This window comes from Heterostelium album (genome assembly GCF_000004825.1).
Source record: "Heterostelium album PN500 unplaced genomic scaffold PPL_contig8, whole genome shotgun sequence".
NCBI classification, from domain to species: Eukaryota; Evosea; class Eumycetozoa; order Acytosteliales; family Acytosteliaceae; genus Heterostelium; species Heterostelium album.
Window position 1 is genome coordinate 629,103 of NW_008805085.1, and position 18,084 is coordinate 647,186.

An 18,084-nucleotide genomic window follows, 5' to 3' on the forward strand; every position below is an offset into this window, starting at 1 on the left:
ATCTTTAATTTTGTTCAAGGTAACCAACCTAGGTATAATCATCATACCATTTTAATTGTAAGAATGCATTTAGTTTGATAGTTGTTTATCAATTACTTTATTAATTAAAAAACCAATATTATGACAGATAGTGAATCAGGACAATTTATAAAAGATTTTATCGCATGGAGATTGAACAAGATTAAAGCGATACTCAATCCAATTCCTGCTCAATCGACGTTAACTGCCGAAGCCTATGTTGCATTGACAACTTTCAAAGATGGCGCTGATGTAGTTCAAGCAACAGCCGATGCATATTTAGCTGATCTCTCGACCTACCACCAATCAGACTTGGCTCTGAAGGCAATAAACAAAACAAGACCGTCTCTCTCTGCTGATCTAACAGAGTTGATCCAAGACACCAAAGTTGTCGAACTCTACAAATCATATGCCCAACTTGCATTGCTCCAATCACTTCAAAGCACCACCGAGACCGATGCCTACCGATACAAGATCAAGATCAATGTTGTTGAAGCAGATCTGAAGAGCCTAACATCGACCACATTGTTCACCGACCAAACAATGAAGCTTACTTTCCTGTCAATGAAGACAACGGCACCACAATTCTTCCCATATCTAGTGTATGCCAAGAATCTCATTCCAAAAGTCAAGGAGTATCTTTTGAAAACGGAAACTCTCAACAAATGGATTGAAGATGCTGCAAACTTCCAGATTGCCAACAAAGATAACAAGGATGAGGTTGACCAGATTAGATACAATGAATTGAAAACCAAATTGGATCTTTTAGATCCAACATTGGGTCTCTCCAATGCAGTTCTTCCAATGTATAACTATGGTTTATTTGCATACTATACAACACACAATATCAAAGATACACCACTCAATCGAAAGATTTTCCTCGCCAATATCACCAGACAGTTAAACAATATCGCCAAGAATCCCAAGAATGAATTCTACTCTGTTGTTTCCTCATTGAAAGCCAATAGCGGTGGTTTGGTTAGTATTGCACATAAACTTTCATCAGGTTTCTTTACCTTTATGAATAAAGAATCGATAAAAGCTGCAGAACTTTCTTCGAATCATGTATTCACCGTGGAAGATGTCAAATTGATTACCAAAATGAATGATCTCGGAAAAGCAACCGAAGCATACTCAATGATGAAAAACAATGCAGTTTTCTTCAAGTTTGCCAATGGTCTATTGTTCAGTTGTCAACTCGCAGCCATTGCCTATGGTTTTATGAACTATGATAAACTTACGACTTTTGACAAAGCACTTCTATATACTGGTACTGGTCTGTCAGTTGTACATGTCGCTACATCAGTTGTTGGAAAGAAGATCTTTTATTATATGGCCACAGAGATATCGTACTATCTCAAAAGATATGCCGATATTGCCATTGTCAAAAGTATCTCACTGGTAATGGAAGCTTTACCAAAGATTATCACCAAGACGATCATGCAGTTGGCATCCAAATTGACGCCGGTATTCCTTCTCATCTCAATTGGATTCTCATTGTATGATGCTTTCACCAGCGCCAAGGAAGGCAACTGGGGAGTATTCGTTCTATCGCTTCTCGAAGTAGCAGCAGCAGTTGGATATGGACTTTGTCTTATTTTCGCAACAACCTGTTGGGCTGGACCATTATCATTGATCTTGGGTGGTGTTCTCATCGTTTTGGCGCTTGTCAAAGTTCTCTGGTCATTCTTGGCTTCACTTTTCACTGGTGACCCCGTCATTAACTATATCAATTCAGTTGATTCCAAATATGTCTACACTGAAAAAGAAGAATTCGATCTCCAATGGGTAGCACAACATGGAGCTGGCTCCATAGGAACACCAGAGTATTTAAAACAATACCTGTTTGAATTTGATTTCGAAGCCTATATTAGAAGATATAATCCATAGGAATTATATCTAAATATTAATTCTTTATTAAATCTCAAAACGGCGTTAATTTTGCAAAATAAGATGTAAATCAGGGCAAAATCCAATTATTTCTTGTTAAAATAAAAGAAACAATGAATGTGGGTTTAAATATATATAGATATAAAAATTGAATGGTTTCGTTAAATATTTTAATAATAAAAAACAGTATAGAAATGTGATGTATTCTTGTGTTGAAGCATGATTAATTGAATTTGTTTTTTAATATTTTTTTATTTCATTACCACAATATTAAACCATTAAAAGAATAGATAATAATAAAACTTTTTAATAATGTCAAAAAAAAATGATGATTCTCCTGAACCCAAAAGTGATGAAGAGTGTCTAGATGAATAGACTTTAATATGACAGAGGAAGATTTTGATAGATATTATCAAGAGGCTGGTATGTATACTAATTTACTATTTTTTTTAAATAATTAAGTTATAAGTTAAAAAATTGAAATTAACAGTTTTTTTTGTAGATGAAATATTTAAATATTTTAAAAAGAAACAGAAATCAGAATTGTCGGAGATTGCAAAGAAAAACTAGATAAAGATCAGTGACCCTATCTCAAAAGAAGAACTTATTAATAGATTGTTACGATATGAACCGAAAAGTACCAATAAAAACTGGAATTTTGAAGATTTTTGTCCAAATACAGGTAGATTCCAACCAAAAAGACCTGATAAACATGGCAGTGCGCCAATCGATTATTTTATGCTTTTTTTATGAATCGATACTATCGACGATCCTCTATCAAACTAAGCTATACATAATTAAAAAGAATAAAGAAAATTGAACAATAATATCACAACAAACCCAACTCCAAAACCAAAAGAAAAACTCGGAACTCAAGTCGTCATGGATTTAATATCTCTATACCTCTAACTTCTTCACTTCAATAGATCTCTACAAAGATCTTCTCAATTTAAAAGTGTTTGCTTGTGGAACCATCAAATCAAATAGAACTATCTTCCCTGAATTCATTTATGAGCGTCCACTCAAAAAACATCAATAAACAAATGTATAAATGATGATCACATTTGTTTATTGATGTTTTTTTTCACTATTTTGATCACTAAAAAAAAAAATCCAACTCATTTAAATCAGTTTTGAGATTTAAAAATATTTTAATACATTAACAATTCATTAATAAAATAATAAAATGTCACAAAGAAATAAGAAAGTAAAGGAAGATACAGACTCAGAGATAGAAGAAGAAGAAGAAGAGTCAGATGTTGATGATTTCAGAAATACAGAAGAGGAGGATGAACGTATGTCTTGTAATAGTGTAAGTAATAATTACAAATATATTAGATAACCTATTATTAATATTTTTTTAAAAACATTAGTTAACACTCTCGTTCGGCGAATTCGTAGATATCGATAAATACTTACGTACACCAGTCAAAGATCGTAAGAAAAGTAATAGATTGGATAATCTTATTGCCGAGAATGGTATCGTCTTGAACGAATGTCCACTCGAAATTTCGCAAGTGGTGTCCGGGCAATTTCTTGGTGGTAATTTTATCGTGGATCTCAAGGCAAGAGCACAAACGGCCGCGTATGTCAAATTCTTGGTATATCGCAAATCGGACATCAGTAAACTACTCTGGAATATCCATATGTATGGTTACGAGACCGATCCACATTGTATTAGAAGTAAGATAAAGAAATTTATGACTCAATACAACTTCTACACAGCCGAATATTCGAAATCAGTCACAAATTTTAGTTGTGATGATTGTGCAAATAGTAAAAAGAATATAAGCAGTGAGGATATTAAAGGCTCGAGCGGAACGTGCCAAGCAATACAAGAAAGTCAAATCATCCAGTAATAATAATAATAATAATAATAATAATAATAATAATACTTCAGCTACAGTAGTTCAACAACAGATGGAGAAGGTAATACACACAATAACAGATAGACTTTTAGAGATAGAAAAAACAATATCAGAAATCAAAACACAGCAACATCAACAACAACAACCAACAAAACATTATGTACAAGTTGAGAGATTGGATATCACGACAGATATTAATATTATAGACGATGATATTAAAGGAATCAGTGATGATCGTTGGTTAAATGACAATTGCATTAATGGGTTAATAGTTAAATTTATGCAACACCGCTTTACTTCGGAGTATGATCATCATCTGATTCGAGTGTTTGATAGTTTATCGTTTAGTAGACCAGTTCAACCGCTGTACGACAATAGCACATTGTTTTCAATTATTCCATTCAACGCCAACAACAATCACTGGGTTTTGTATTTGGCAAAACGAACCAGAGACAAAGAGACACGATTGGTTGGTCATCAGATCTTTTGTCATGACTCACTCGGTGGTAAGAGCCCATTGCCAGATTCAATCAAGTCGTTTTTCAAGACTGGTCAAGTGAATCATTTGTCTATTTTCCGACAAGTAGATACTATCAACAGTGGTGTATATGTTCTCATGTTAGTTGAATATTTAATAAATAACTACAGTCAACTGGGAGAACATACAGACATCGAACATTTTTTCTATGATATAGATGCATCAGCATATGACACCAAGCAGTACAGAGAAAGACTTGTTGATATCATTAGAAATGGTGCAGTGACATCCGAGTATCCTTGTTTATCTGTAGCTATGGAGAATGATGGTTATTCGTTTGACTGTGGTTCATCTGACCATGAGACAACAACCACCACCACCACACCAGTTAGTCGAGAAGAGAAGAAGAGCAGTAAATCAACGAAAGTGGTTCCTAAACGCAAACATGAGTCAGATCCGGAAGAAGGAAGACGAAGATGAAGTGTTGATTGTGAAAAGATTTTTTTTATAAGAGTAAGACACCTAATCCTTTTTTTGTTTGTAAACGATAAAGAAAAAACAAAAAAAAAAAAGAAAGGTAAAAAACAAGTCTCCAATTTATCTCCACTCCTCATACCAGCACAGCTGTAATAAAGACAAAAATTAATTCGGCTAGCTTTGGGTTAAGTGGAATTTATACTTGAGGTAGTATGATATTGTTGTTTTTTTTTTTTTATTTTAAGCTGCTGGCTGGGCAACAACAGGTGGTATATTAACCAATAAATCAAGGGCTTTTTGAACATCTAAATTGGAACGTTCATAAAGTGATTCCCAATCACCATGATCTTCAAAATCCTCAGTTTCATTGTCATAGTCAACCCTGAAATAGGATGGAAGTGCTTTGATGTAATCTGCCAATAAATCAGGTGCTTCAGTTGGAGGATTTGATGATTGAATCATTTCCTTTAGCATCTTAAAACCACTAAACGTTGGGGTCAAGTATTTACGGAGTGAAAGACCAAACATAGCACCTCCCAAATACAACACATAGGGTGAACTGAATGATGTACCTCTCAAGACTGTCATCACTGGTTTGACTAATTTTCTTTCAAGGTTTGGAATGGTAATTGCCAATGAACCTGATTTTTGATCTTTTGGCTTTGTGAAAATATCACAGGAAATCGAATCTTTGGTGAGTACAAACAACATTGGAATCATGTTTCCTATCAATGAATGTGCTACTGGATCAACGTAATTTGGAACAAACTGGCTGAATGCATTGATAACTCTAACTGGATCGTTGATTCTCTTGGTAAAGTCGCGGATGAATTCACCCATTCTCTGATAGATTCGATTCTGTGCAACTGCATCTATATATTCATCTACATACAAAGCCTGACCAGCATATAACACTGACAAATCAAAGTGATCCAATGATGGGTTGAATAGACCATAGGCAATGGTCCCCAATACACAGGTACAGTATAATCCATTGATGAATTGATAAAAAGCAGGGTTGGTTCTGTAGGTGATGAAAGCGGCATCGACATTGGCAGCTTTGATTGGAAGTGCCGATGCCTTGGTCATAAATAACAAGGTGTTAATGTTTTTGATTGAATTGACTGGTTCTAATGTAACTTTGAAGAACATCTGAGATATAACTTCTGTAGTCTTGACAACATCTCCTGCTTGTAAATTAGCAATTCCAGTGGCAATCGCATTATATTTGTTGTCTGGATTTTTGAGAATTCTCTTTAGAACTTTGAGAATTGTATTATAATAGATTGACTTGACAGACGGACAGTTCTTCATATTACTGGAAATGTAGAATGCTAAACCAGCGAAAATATAAGAACTCAAGATATCATTGGAAAGTCTATAGGTTGGATTCAACAAATCAAGTTTGGATTTGAGTTCATTGAATCTGAATTGGTCGTACTCTCCATGGACGTTGACATTGGCTAGATGGGACTTCATTGCTTGGAATGCCAATTGTTGATTTTGGGCTGCCTCCAAGAGGTAGGTTCTTAACTTGATATTGAATGTCTTGTGGTGGTAGATGAACGGAAGTATTTGTGGGACCAACTCTTTCAATGCAATGTAATAGATCATCATTGTTTGTTTGGCAAGTGTGGCACTGTATGCAATATCCTTGAGTTCTCTCTCAAGACGACCACCGCGGATGGTTGACTTGTACTCTATGGTCTCATCTGCATGGTAAATTGATTGAACGAACCAGATTTTGGCATAGTCTTTATAGAACTGAGCTGATTTTTCATCGACAATCAGTTCTTTGAGATCAGCAGGAAGCTCCTCCGCTACCATTCCTATCGAAAAGCTCAATAGATCAGTAAAGTATTTCTCTGCTCTCTCTTTGACAATATCAACTTTGGAATTTGGGTCGAATGTTGATATCGCCAAGAAGTTCTGTGGAGTCAAAGTGTCGGGTGACAAAGTTGGAATGTTTGGAAATTGTGCTGCAATCTTGGCATCTCTCCATGCTATGAAATCATCCAAGAACTTTCCTCCTAGTTTAACTGGTTCTTCTACCTCTGACATTTTTGATTTATATATTTAAATATATTAAAGTAAATATTAAATATAAGGTTGTAAAATAAAAGAGGCTGAGAACTAACTATCTAATATTTTATTTTTTTTTGTAGCGAAATAAATTAATCATAAAGATATTTTTTAATGCTTTACACACAAATTTTGAACCCCTTAAAGGTCACCAATTTTGTGAAAGGGTGTCATTTGATCACAGCAAATATCGATTTTTTTTTTTTTTTTTTAGTGATTGGACCAAAACCATTCAAAAAATTTTCATATAAAAATCACCAACTATGTTCACCTAAGATCAGTTAGTCCGTGTTCGATTATTACTAATACAATATTAAAAAAAATGTTGATATAATAATAAATAATTTAATATTCAAATGAGTTTAGGCCATATCATTTCCATTCAATTATAAGCATTAAAACAAGTCATTAAATTTACACGAATTATATATATTTAGGGAGTAAAAATGTACAAATATTAATAAATTAATTTTATTGAGGGAGGATAGATAGTGTGATATAAATAAATTATAATGAGGAAAGGGGAGGCAAATCGATCCACTGATTCAAAATGACATCTGAAAGAGTTTTACCATGACGATCAACTCTTCGACTGACACATACACCACCGTCCAATGCATAACTTAGCACGATGTTGAAACCTTTGATACCTGGAAGTTGGTATATGTTCACTTTGGATTCGTTCTTTAATAGATTCTTATATACACTCATCACCCACTCTGGTGTGATAACTTTCTGAAGACGAGGGTAGTCCGCTGGATTATAGGGAATCAGTGAGACATTGGCAATGTCACCCTTGTCACCACTACGAGAATGTGCGATATTATAGAGTAACACTCTTCCTGACTGTCTAGAGGTGTCGATAATCGAGTAGACAGTGTTCTTCCAGCTCTTGTCGATGTTATAGGCAATCTGGTGATTGTTTTGAGTAGTGAAAGGTTTATCAAAGTCTTGAAGAGTATTGCTACTGCTGTTATTGTTGTTATTGTTGTTGAGAGCAATACGACTCGAAGAATTGGTGGTTCTTTTGATAGTACCTCCACGATTACTCTTTGAAACTCGACTATTTGTAAACACATAGGTATTCCATGTGACAAGCTCGCGCTTTACAAACTGTCTGACCAGACGAATATCTTTTCTAATGCCAAAGGCAAAACCACCACCACCTGCAGGTCCACAAAGACCTAATCCCTGCAGCTCCATTCCCAGTGTTTCGGCATCTTCCCGACTCTCAAACAGACCATCGAAACGAAGTCGGACCTCAGGTGGATAACCAGATGCCGACCAGTTGGCACCATCGTAGCCATCTGGAATGGTCGAGGGCAGCGAGCTAGGTGGAATCTGGAAGCGCGAACCATGCTGTAGATACAGACTGTTGTAACCAACCAAATAAGTCATCATATTCTTGGTGATTCCCTTCTTTTTATCCTCCATCCATTTGTGCACCAATCGACTGGCCCATTGCGCCCGCTCCACACAACCCAGTCCACCATAGGACACCTCAGCCCACGATTTATATCCAGCGCTCTTGGCGAGCAATCTCAGTAGATCCTTTGGCCTGGAGTATCCTTTTGCACCCCTGGCAATCACACTGTTCTCCGAGAGCTCCACGAATTCGACCTGACTAAAATTAACAATGACATCCGGAGTGATATACTCCTTGGGATCACCAATCTCATAGGTCAACTGTTGTTTACATGTTCGTTCAGATAGTTCACCACCGCTGCCCTCGATCTTTCCAATAACAATATTACCGTTCCTATCGATATCACAGAACGGGAGCGAGAGATCCGCCAGCTTTTCAAACGATGTGTTTCTTCCTAAAGGATGTGCAAAATAACCACCTGTCAAATGGCATCCACACTCTAATAAATGGCCTGCAAGAGTAGCTTGAGCAACTAAATTGAAATCTTTTGTTAAATCCCAACCAAATGTATAGGCAATTGGAGCAACAAATAGACTCGGATCAGCAACTCTACCTGCAATCTAATAATTGATGATGATTAACAATGAAATTAATATTAAACACTGTGGCATATGAGATAGTGAAATGAATGACTAGTTATATATTTATACATACAACTAAATCAGCACCAAGTTTAAGAGCGTCAATCAATGCATCTGCACCAAGATAGGTACATCCAATCTCCCAATTTTCATTCTCCTCTTCGTTCAGTGAGTTGTCCATGACAGAGAATCCATTGGAACTCGGAATGGCAACCAACTTTGATTGCGAAGAATTGTTTACGGAATTCTTTTTGTAGACTGTTGTTGTGGGTGTGTTGGTGGTGGTGGTGGTGTCGGGAGAGTCGCTGTTTGCGGTGGTCTGTTCACAAACAACGACAATACGAATGTCGATACCGAGTGAATTGGCAATATCCAATGCCTCTTCACCTGCGCCTTTGGGATCGGCCGCACCCATGTTTGTAATGATGGTGACGTTATTTCTGTGAGCGGCGGGCAACAGTGCTTCCAGCCACTCTTTCAGACGAGTATCGTATCCTTTTCCACCGTTTCGCATTCTCCTGATGCTGTCGGTGAGTGTTCTCTCCGCCAGACACTCCAACACCAGATAATCGAGTTTCGCTTCATTCACCAACTTTACTGCCGGTGGTACTCTATCACCTTGATATCCAGAACCACTACCAACTCTAATGATTTTTTGATTCATCATTATTATTTTTGATTTGTTTGTTGATTGTTTGTTGATTTGTTTTTGTTTTTGTTTTTTGACCAAAAGAAACTATTAGACTGACTGTCTATTATAATTCGAAACAAAACCAGAAACTATCTCTTTAAATATGTAATTGGTGATCAATTAATATAGTATTAGCAAATATTTAAAGTGAATCACTATTTATAACGAGACGGAGAGGGTAGAGTGTTAATGAATAGTAGTTAAACGGTCAACCACAATCAATGAAAGAAACTGATAATAAACTACTACTACTATTAATTAATGAATTAATTGATTAATATAAAAAGTTAGTAACCAATATTAAATGAATAATAAGTTGTGATGATTGAGATTGATGACAATAACTATCGAAATCTGAAAATCAAAACGCAAAAAGTTTTGAATACCAATTTCTCTGTTCGGTGTGATTATTAAAAGGTTGGTTGTACATACTGATTGATACTGTGCACTTATGTTTTGTTATGCTTATGTTTTGTTGTTCAACAACATAAATACTACTTTAAGATAAAGAAAATGTTATTGTTACGATTTGATATATAATTATATCGTAAATCAAAAGATTGATTTCAGTGTTTTTTGGGTTTTTAATCTATAAATAGCAATAGTATTGTGCAAATCAAATCTGTCGTAGGATTTTTCGATTGTTTACCGGTATAAATCGATCGATTTTATATTGATATCGTTAAACTATTTTATTGATGATTAATCGTTCGATTATAATGTGATTGATGGCAGAAAATAAATAAAAAATAACTAAAAGTAAGTATATTATAATAACTTTTATTGTGTATGCTATATTCTTAGAAATAAATATTATGATATTAAATAGGTTTTGTGTATATAGATATTGTTATGTTATTTATGGTAGGTATAGATGAATTTTAAAGAAATAAAAATTGTTATAGATAAAAAAAAAGAATGTCGGAATGCAAAAAAAACCAAGCAATTGTGTAAGGTGAAGTAGAAGTAAATGGTAGAGTGGTTTATTTTTGTACTGTTACTACTACTCTCGTATTATTATTATTATTATTATTATTATTTTAAAACAAAAATGTAATGTTATGTTAAGTAACAATATTTGATTTGATTTGATTTGAATTGATTTGTTATGTTTTGGTAAGTTTTAACAAAATTAAATCAATTGGAGTAACAAAAGTAATATTATTTTGATATTATAAACAATTATTTGTTTTTCTTAGTTTTAAATATTATTAACATAACAAAAAAAGGAAAAGGATAAAAAAATGACTGTTCAACAACATTCCTTTATTTGAGTTTAACAATTGTTTATGTTTTGGTTTTTGTTTTTATTTTTATTTATGTTATTGTTGTTGTTACATCATGAGATTGCTTATCACACCAAGTCACATCATTTCAACAGACAAGAATAATAATAATTCTATTTTATTTTTAATTTGGATTTGACAGTAAATCACTCACCACTAAATTCTTTAATAATAAAAATAAACAAAATAAATTTTGTGATAAATTGGATGAGCGTGTGAGTAACACAACACATTTTCACCACCACCACCGTCTTCCCTCTGAAATAATGACTGTTAGTATATAGACAGAAACACATTTGCTTATATATAAAGTCAATAACAGTATGAAAATATCAGATTTTAATAAAAGTCGGGGAAGTGAGTGATGATGGTGAATGTTACATTGTATGAGTGAGTGTGTCTCTTTTAAAATATTTCCAAAAGTTATTTTTAGTTTAACAATTGTTTTTGCTTTTTCTAACTTGAGAATATAGATTATTGTTGTTTGTGATGCTATGAGTATAGCGGTGTATGTAGGCAGCTGATTTGTATTCAATTGAAATAAATTGGACTGATCAGTCCAACTTAAGAAATATAAAACAAGATGTGAAACGAAAGTGAGATATACATATAAATATAGACTTATTGTTTTATTTTAACATCTATAGTAATAATTACCTATCGTATCGTTGTTGATTATTTCAAAAGTTTTATCGTTGTTTGGTTTTTTATTTTATTAACTTATTATTATTATTTAATATTGTCTAAAAAAACTATACTATTATTATATTATTTATTTATAAAAACAAAATTATTATTATTTTAAATTTAAATTTATATATTATCAATATAAATTAAGAAATAAATAATAAAATTTGAAAAATATAAATAAATAGATAGATAGTAATAGTTTTATAAAAATAATTAAATAAGTTCTTGATTATAAAAAATAATTATTATTATTACTGACTAATTGTTGTTGCTATTTATCTAGAAAGATATATATAACAACCAAATTTAATGGTCATCAGTGTTGTTAATAAATAAATGGTTTGAATTTATTTAAAAATGAATGGTAAAACCCGCTTTTTATGCTGAACATGATATTTTTGATCATACAATACCATTTTGAATTGAATTAATTATTTTGCAAAGAAAACAAAAAAAGTTTTTTAGATTTTTTTTTTTTTAAGATTTTTTTACTTTTTTTTTTTTATTTTTCCATTTTTTTATTAATTATTTTTATCTTTCATTTATATCTTAAAAAATAAAAATTATTGAAGGATAAATCAATCAATTATTATTGATCGATCTTAATATTAGAAGTCTAATATATTTATAAATTCAATAGAAGCTTTTTTTTTTTTTGAAATGTTTGTATTTCCAAATCTTAATAACAATATAAAATAAAACTTTATAATTAGAACCGGCTACTTTGTTTTGATATTATAGAAAAACAGGAATAAATAACTAAATAGCGAATAGAAAAAAAAAAAGAGAGTTCTAATTTTGATTCAACAACAAAACAAACAAACAAACAAACCAAACAACACAAAATTAATCAAAAATTCAATTTTTAAAAAAAAATCAACAACAAATATATAATTTTTTTTAAAAAAACCAGTTTTACTTATAAAGATCTTTATTTATTTAGAAATACAAATATATAATATAGGATATAAAGATGTCACTAAATTTAGATCATTGTATCGAAAAGTTACAGAAATGCGAAATACTATCAGAGACAACCGTTAAAGAGATCACCGATAGAATGAAAGAGATATTGATCAACGAAGCAAATGTACAATCTATTAGAGCACCCGTTACCGTTGTAGGTGATGTTCATGGGTATGAATTTATAGTTTATCAAACAACAACAACAACAAGCAACACGCAACAACGAAACAAATCAAATCATTAATAATACTTACTAATACAATTACAAATCAAAATCAAACTATAATAATTTAGTCAATTTTATGATGTTTTAGAGATATTCAAGATTGGTGGTAAATGTCCAGATACAAACTACCTGTTCTTGGGTGATTATGTAGATAGAGGTTATCATAGTGTTGAAACGATTACACTTTTATCATGTTTGAAATTGAGGTATGTAGACAGAGAATAGATGAACACTTGTATTGCGCGTGGATGTTAATGTTAATGTTAATGTTTGTTGTTGTTGTTGTTCTTAGATATCCATCTAGAGTTACATTGTTGAGAGGAAATCATGAATCGAGACAGATTACACAGGTATATGGATTCTATGGAGAGTGTATGAGAAAGTATGGCAATGCCAACGTTTGGAAGTATTTCACAGAGATGTTTGACTATCTGCCAGTGGCGGCTATCATCGAGGATAACATCTATTGCGTACACGGTGGACTCTCACCATCGGCACCGTCGATCGATCAGATTAGAGTGCTCGATCGTTTCCAAGAGGTGCCACACGAAGGCCCGTTGGCCGACTTGATGTGGTCCGATCCCGACCCCGATCGCGACGGATTCGTCGAGTCGCAGCGTGGCGCCGGTTACACGTTCGGTCAGGACACCGTCGCCAAGTTCCTGCAGATCAACAAGATGCATCACATCTTGCGTGCACATCAGATGTGTATGGATGGCTACCAAGTACTTTTCAAGCGAACACTCTCCACCATTTGGTCGGCACCGAACTACTCGTACCGTTGCGGTAATATGGCATCGATTTTGGAGATCAACGAATCATCGGAACACTATTTCAACACCTACTCTGCCGCACCAGAGAGTTTACACAACAAACCACAACAAGATACCACCAAAGAATTACCAGATTATTTCCTTTAAGAAAAAAAAAACAAAACGATAACAATAACAACAACAATACAAAACTAAAATCAAATAGTATTCGAACTACTTAAATAACTCTCATAATAACAATAATAATTAGTTAAAATAATAACAATTCAATCATTTGGCAATAATAATAATATCATCAATCAAATCAATCACAATAATCCTTTTTCTTTATTTCATTTCAACACTTCACTTTTCAACAATCAATGTAATATACTATTATTATTATGTTATTGAATTCAAATAAATAACTTCCATTTAAAAAAAAAAAAAAAGTAAACTTTTTGTTTTATTTGATACTACTTTCTTTTAAAAAAAAATAAATATGTGTCTTTATATTTATTCATATGACAGTCAGATAATTAAAACTTAAATAATCAATACAAACGTGTGATTGATGATCACAAAAAAAAAAAAAAAAGCAAATGAAATTATTAATATTTATGTTTTTCTTTTTTAATTAATAATAATAATATAGAACAAAGATGTTTTCCGATATAGATAGAAAGAAAGCAAATAAAGTTAGAACGATTACCTCGATTTTACAAAAAACACCTGTTGGTATATACTAAATCAATCTTCATTCACTCTCTGAAATTGAGTATATATATCTGACTGATAATTGTTTATTTACATAATCATAACAATTAGATTGATATAGATGCACTTAGAAAATGTGCAGTTACAGAGTTTGGTTTTGTTAATAATATTCAAAGATCTGCTGTTTGGCCAATATTGATTGATGTAGACAAACAAGATGAAAAGAGATATCATAGAAGTATAATATCAATCATACATAAATAGATAGATAGATAGATTAATAACATTATTCATCACATTTTATATAGATATGGATCGTGAACATAGAGATATAGATCAAGTTGCAAAAGATGTAGATAGGTCAATGTGGAGATTCACAAGGGGAAAGTCAAAGTTAAGGTAGGTAGATCTAAGATATCAATGAATTCAATTATAATCATCCATCATCATCATCATCAAGAATAATAATAATAACAAACAAAGAAAGAAAGAGTGTACTAACAACAACAACAACAACATATCATAAATATTAAATTATTATTACAATCATTAGAAATACAAAGAGAGAAGAGTTGACACGTATTATCAATGCAATTTTAGCATCACATCCACAGTTACATTACTTCCAAGGATATCATGAAATCGGTAGTATATTGTTGTTAGTCACCAATGAACCAACATCGTTCCGACTTCTCGAGAGGCTGAGTCTGAATCATATCTCTGATTGTATGAAACCTTCATTCGCAGAGGTATCAAAGATACTCAATTTACTATTCCCATTATTATTATTAATGGATAAAGATGTAAGTTATCAATTGATTTATGCAACAATTATTTATATCCACACAAACAAACCAACTAACGAACTTCCAACAAACTCTTTTAAACATATTTATTATAGGTATATCGATTTTTAATTGATTCAAATGTACAACCTATGTTTGCAATAAGTTGGATCATCACTTGGTTTTCACATAATTTCGAAGAGTTGGAGCCGACTGCTAGATTGTTTGACTATTTCCTTTCGACTCATCCACTTGCACCATTATATTTTTCGGCAGTTGTAGGTATAATAATGTTACTGTTTTTTATTAGAATAATGATAGCTAAATAACTAACTAATTTCAATATCATCATATCATTACTTAGTTGATTGTTCATTTAAAAGATGATCTATTGAAGTTACCTTGTGCATATGATACAGTTCACAACTATTTTACTAATCTACCAGAGGAATTACCATTGGATCACTTGATAAAACAAACACAATCACTACTCGTAAAGATACCACCAAAGAAATTACAAGATGAAGCAAAAATACAATTAGATAAAGAGTAAGCAGCATCACATCGGATATGAATACGAATCAACTACAATCGTTGTTTATTGATATCAATTTCTTTTTCTTTTTTTTTTTTTTAATTATCAACTAGTTCACCAATGACAAATTATCCATTCTCTTGGATGACAAAAGGAAAGAGTCAATTACAAAAGCCAACAATATTTAAACTATCATTCTTCTTGGTGTTTGGAACCATTTGTATATTAAGTTTGTCAGTGTTCATTCAGTTAATGAAACAATCCAACAGTGCCATTGCCTATGGTGATCTCACCAACTACCTCAAATCCATCAATCAACCAATTTTTAAACATGCAAGCAGTCTATACTCTGGATTAAGATCACTTGTAAAGCATTATATTGGATATTAATTAATATATATTAAAGGAAATAAAAAAATTATAGTATAAGTTATTATTATTATTATTATTTGTTTTGATTTGATTTGTTTTTGTTTGGCGATTTATTAGTTAATTAGTTAATTAGTTCTTGGACGTCTATTCCAAAGTATTACGGTACCGGTGGAATCTGCAGATGCCAACAACGATTCATCAGTGTTCCAATCGATGTTTACCACTGTTGATGCATGTCCCATCAGTTGATTGAGTGGTGACTTCTTGGTGCTCTGTGTATCAAAGAGATTGACGACGCCATCGGCCGTTCCAGTGACACAGTAGAGTCCATCACGATCTTTCAACGTCGGACAGAATATACTCTTCACTTGCAATTGTGGATGTGTCGCTGACTTTAGCGGTAATCCATACTCTCGCGTAACAGCCATAACACCGGATTGCAAACTACTGATATTAATTACACGCATCACATTATCTTTACAATTGGCAAGCATCGACAGATTCAACTTCTCACCGGATTTCCAATATTGTGATACCAAAGAACTTATCGGTGCCTTTGATATCTGTGCTTTTGATATGGGAATCAATGTTTCTTTAAAATTATAAATATTAATATATCCCTATAATAATAATTGTTATTAATAATTGACGATAAATAGAATAAAAAAAGTTAATATAATATTTGAATATTGTAAATTAAACATTATTATTATTATTAATTACCATTGAATCACCAACAAATAAATAATTTCCTCTTGATTCGAATTGCATTGTTGTAATTTGATTCATTGCTTTTAGAGGTTTACCAACCCAGGTTGCACTCTTTATATCGTATGACTTTATGATATTCTTGTCAGAGACGAATACTATTGTTGGTTTCAAAGGATGATTGGTTATCGCTGTACAAACACCAGCATCTTTTACTAGTTTCTCTGGTTTTGCTGTTTTTACATTCCATATTATCATTGTTGAATCTAATCCAATTGTTATGATATAATCATTATTATTTGTCCATATAAAATCTATAAACGATAATCATAATCTTTAATTAGTAATAATTATATATTAAATAGATGAGAGTGTTATAATATATAAATACCTATGATTGGTGAATTGCTATGTCCGTTTAATACAGATATTACAGATGGTTTAAGTGAATTACATATAGAGAGTGTACCGTCATCCGATGAGAATGCTAAAAGATCACGATCATTGTTTGCAAATCTAACTCTTGATATTGACTTTTTATGTGAATCAAAGATATGATGCATTCCCGAGAATGAAAAGTCATTGTTTGCTATTGGTCCTGCTGCTGCTGTTGTTGTTGTTGTTGAGGATGACGACACTGGTTGTTGTGCAACTTTAACTGATGATGGTATTGGTGAACTTTGATTATTATTATTATTAGCATTAGTTGTTGGTACAGTTAGATTGTGTGTTTTATTATTGGTAGTAGTGGAAGTTGGTTTTGTTGTTGATGTAGGTGTCTTTGTTTGATTGTTATTGTTGGTCTTATTATTTGTTGAAGATGAAGAAGTAGTGGTAGTAGTTGTTGTAGTAGTAGTAGGTGAGGTTGTATTCTTTCTTTTATCTGAAGAAACTCTGTTGTTGTTTTTAAAATAGATAGATCGATAGATAGATTGCGTTAGTCTAGTCTAGTTTAGTTTACTTTCTTAATTATCTTTTTTGTAATTACTTTGATTTCTTATGATATTTTGAATCTAATAATTGAAATCTTGTTTGTAAGTAGGTATCTCTTCTATCTCCTACATCCTATTTTTATCATTCAATAAAAAATTTGTTAATATAATATTATATTATAAGTTGGTTCTAGCTAGATTGTTAGTTATATTTACTCTTTGAATTAGTTTCGAGTTGTTTCCTTTCTCTTTTAAGAGTTGATATCTCATCGCCAAGTATAGATCAGCATTCCAATCGGTGGTTCTCTCTATTTTAGCTATACGTTCATCAATATAACTATCTTCAATAGCAAACACATTATTAATTATATTATTTTGAACTAATTTCTCCATTTTTCTATTTATACAGCAATAATTAATTAATCAAATTAATTGATCATTTATGTAAAAGCGATGATCAAAATATCAACTAATTAAAAAAAAAAATATTGTTTTTTATTTTTATTTTTTAATTTTATTTACCAGGGTTCATTCAAGATCTAACCTTGCAACAAATTAAATCAACACTTTAATAAATTTCAACTTATTAATAAAACAAACCTTT

General features: G+C 32.1%; 8 protein-coding genes across 8 annotated transcripts; 5 read left to right on the forward strand and 3 right to left on the reverse strand.

Moving 5' to 3' along the window:
- Positions 1 to 120: 120 nt before the first annotated feature.
- PPL_03903 (uncharacterized protein) lies at positions 121 to 1,908 on the forward strand (the record flags this gene model as incomplete). Its single annotated transcript, XM_020574816.1, has 1 exon — positions 121 to 1,908. The coding sequence occupies one exon, from the start codon at positions 121 to 123 to the stop codon at positions 1,906 to 1,908; it is 1,788 nt and encodes a 595-aa protein (XP_020435230.1).
- Positions 1,909 to 2,291: 383 nt separating this feature from the next.
- On the forward strand, positions 2,292 to 2,947 carry PPL_03904 (uncharacterized protein; the record flags this gene model as incomplete). The annotated part of the gene is made up of 2 exons (XM_020574817.1): positions 2,292 to 2,331; positions 2,835 to 2,947. The coding sequence occupies 2 exons, from the start codon at positions 2,292 to 2,294 to the stop codon at positions 2,945 to 2,947; spliced, it is 153 nt and encodes a 50-aa protein (XP_020435231.1).
- Positions 2,948 to 3,094: 147 nt separating this feature from the next.
- Positions 3,095 to 4,884, forward strand: PPL_03905 (uncharacterized protein; the record flags this gene model as incomplete). The annotated part of the gene is made up of 4 exons (XM_020574818.1): positions 3,095 to 3,220; positions 3,282 to 3,684; positions 3,809 to 4,641; positions 4,828 to 4,884. 4 exons carry the CDS (start codon positions 3,095 to 3,097, stop codon positions 4,882 to 4,884), a joined length of 1,419 nt encoding a protein of 472 aa, XP_020435232.1.
- Positions 4,885 to 4,971: 87 nt separating this feature from the next.
- On the reverse strand, positions 4,972 to 6,792 carry PPL_03906 (uncharacterized protein; the record flags this gene model as incomplete). Its single annotated transcript, XM_020574819.1, has 1 exon — positions 4,972 to 6,792. The coding sequence occupies one exon, from the start codon at positions 6,790 to 6,792 to the stop codon at positions 4,972 to 4,974; it is 1,821 nt and encodes a 606-aa protein (XP_020435233.1).
- A 528-nt stretch (positions 6,793 to 7,320) lies between these two features.
- PPL_03907 (acyclic terpene utilization AtuA family protein) lies at positions 7,321 to 9,235 on the reverse strand (the record flags this gene model as incomplete). The annotated part of the gene is made up of 3 exons (XM_020574820.1): positions 7,321 to 7,876; positions 7,928 to 8,799; positions 8,894 to 9,235. 3 exons carry the CDS (start codon positions 9,233 to 9,235, stop codon positions 7,321 to 7,323), a joined length of 1,770 nt encoding a protein of 589 aa, XP_020435234.1.
- Positions 9,236 to 11,063: 1,828 nt separating this feature from the next.
- Positions 11,064 to 13,599, forward strand: PPL_03908 (serine/threonine-protein phosphatase; the record flags this gene model as incomplete). Its single annotated transcript, XM_020574821.1, has 5 exons — positions 11,064 to 11,073; positions 11,445 to 11,494; positions 12,452 to 12,624; positions 12,748 to 12,885; positions 12,972 to 13,599. The coding sequence occupies 5 exons, from the start codon at positions 11,064 to 11,066 to the stop codon at positions 13,597 to 13,599; spliced, it is 999 nt and encodes a 332-aa protein (XP_020435235.1).
- Positions 13,600 to 14,093: 494 nt separating this feature from the next.
- On the forward strand, positions 14,094 to 15,858 carry PPL_03909 (TBC domain-containing protein; the record flags this gene model as incomplete). Its single annotated transcript, XM_020574822.1, has 7 exons — positions 14,094 to 14,169; positions 14,270 to 14,386; positions 14,457 to 14,547; positions 14,702 to 14,951; positions 15,050 to 15,215; positions 15,317 to 15,482; positions 15,582 to 15,858. The coding sequence occupies 7 exons, from the start codon at positions 14,094 to 14,096 to the stop codon at positions 15,856 to 15,858; spliced, it is 1,143 nt and encodes a 380-aa protein (XP_020435236.1).
- A 107-nt stretch (positions 15,859 to 15,965) lies between these two features.
- Positions 15,966 to 17,873, reverse strand: wdr13 (WD40 repeat-containing protein; the record flags this gene model as incomplete). Its single annotated transcript, XM_020574823.1, has 5 exons — positions 15,966 to 16,460; positions 16,564 to 16,862; positions 16,940 to 17,442; positions 17,537 to 17,613; positions 17,697 to 17,873. The coding sequence occupies 5 exons, from the start codon at positions 17,871 to 17,873 to the stop codon at positions 15,966 to 15,968; spliced, it is 1,551 nt and encodes a 516-aa protein (XP_020435237.1).
- Between the last annotated feature and the right edge of the window lie 211 nt (positions 17,874 to 18,084).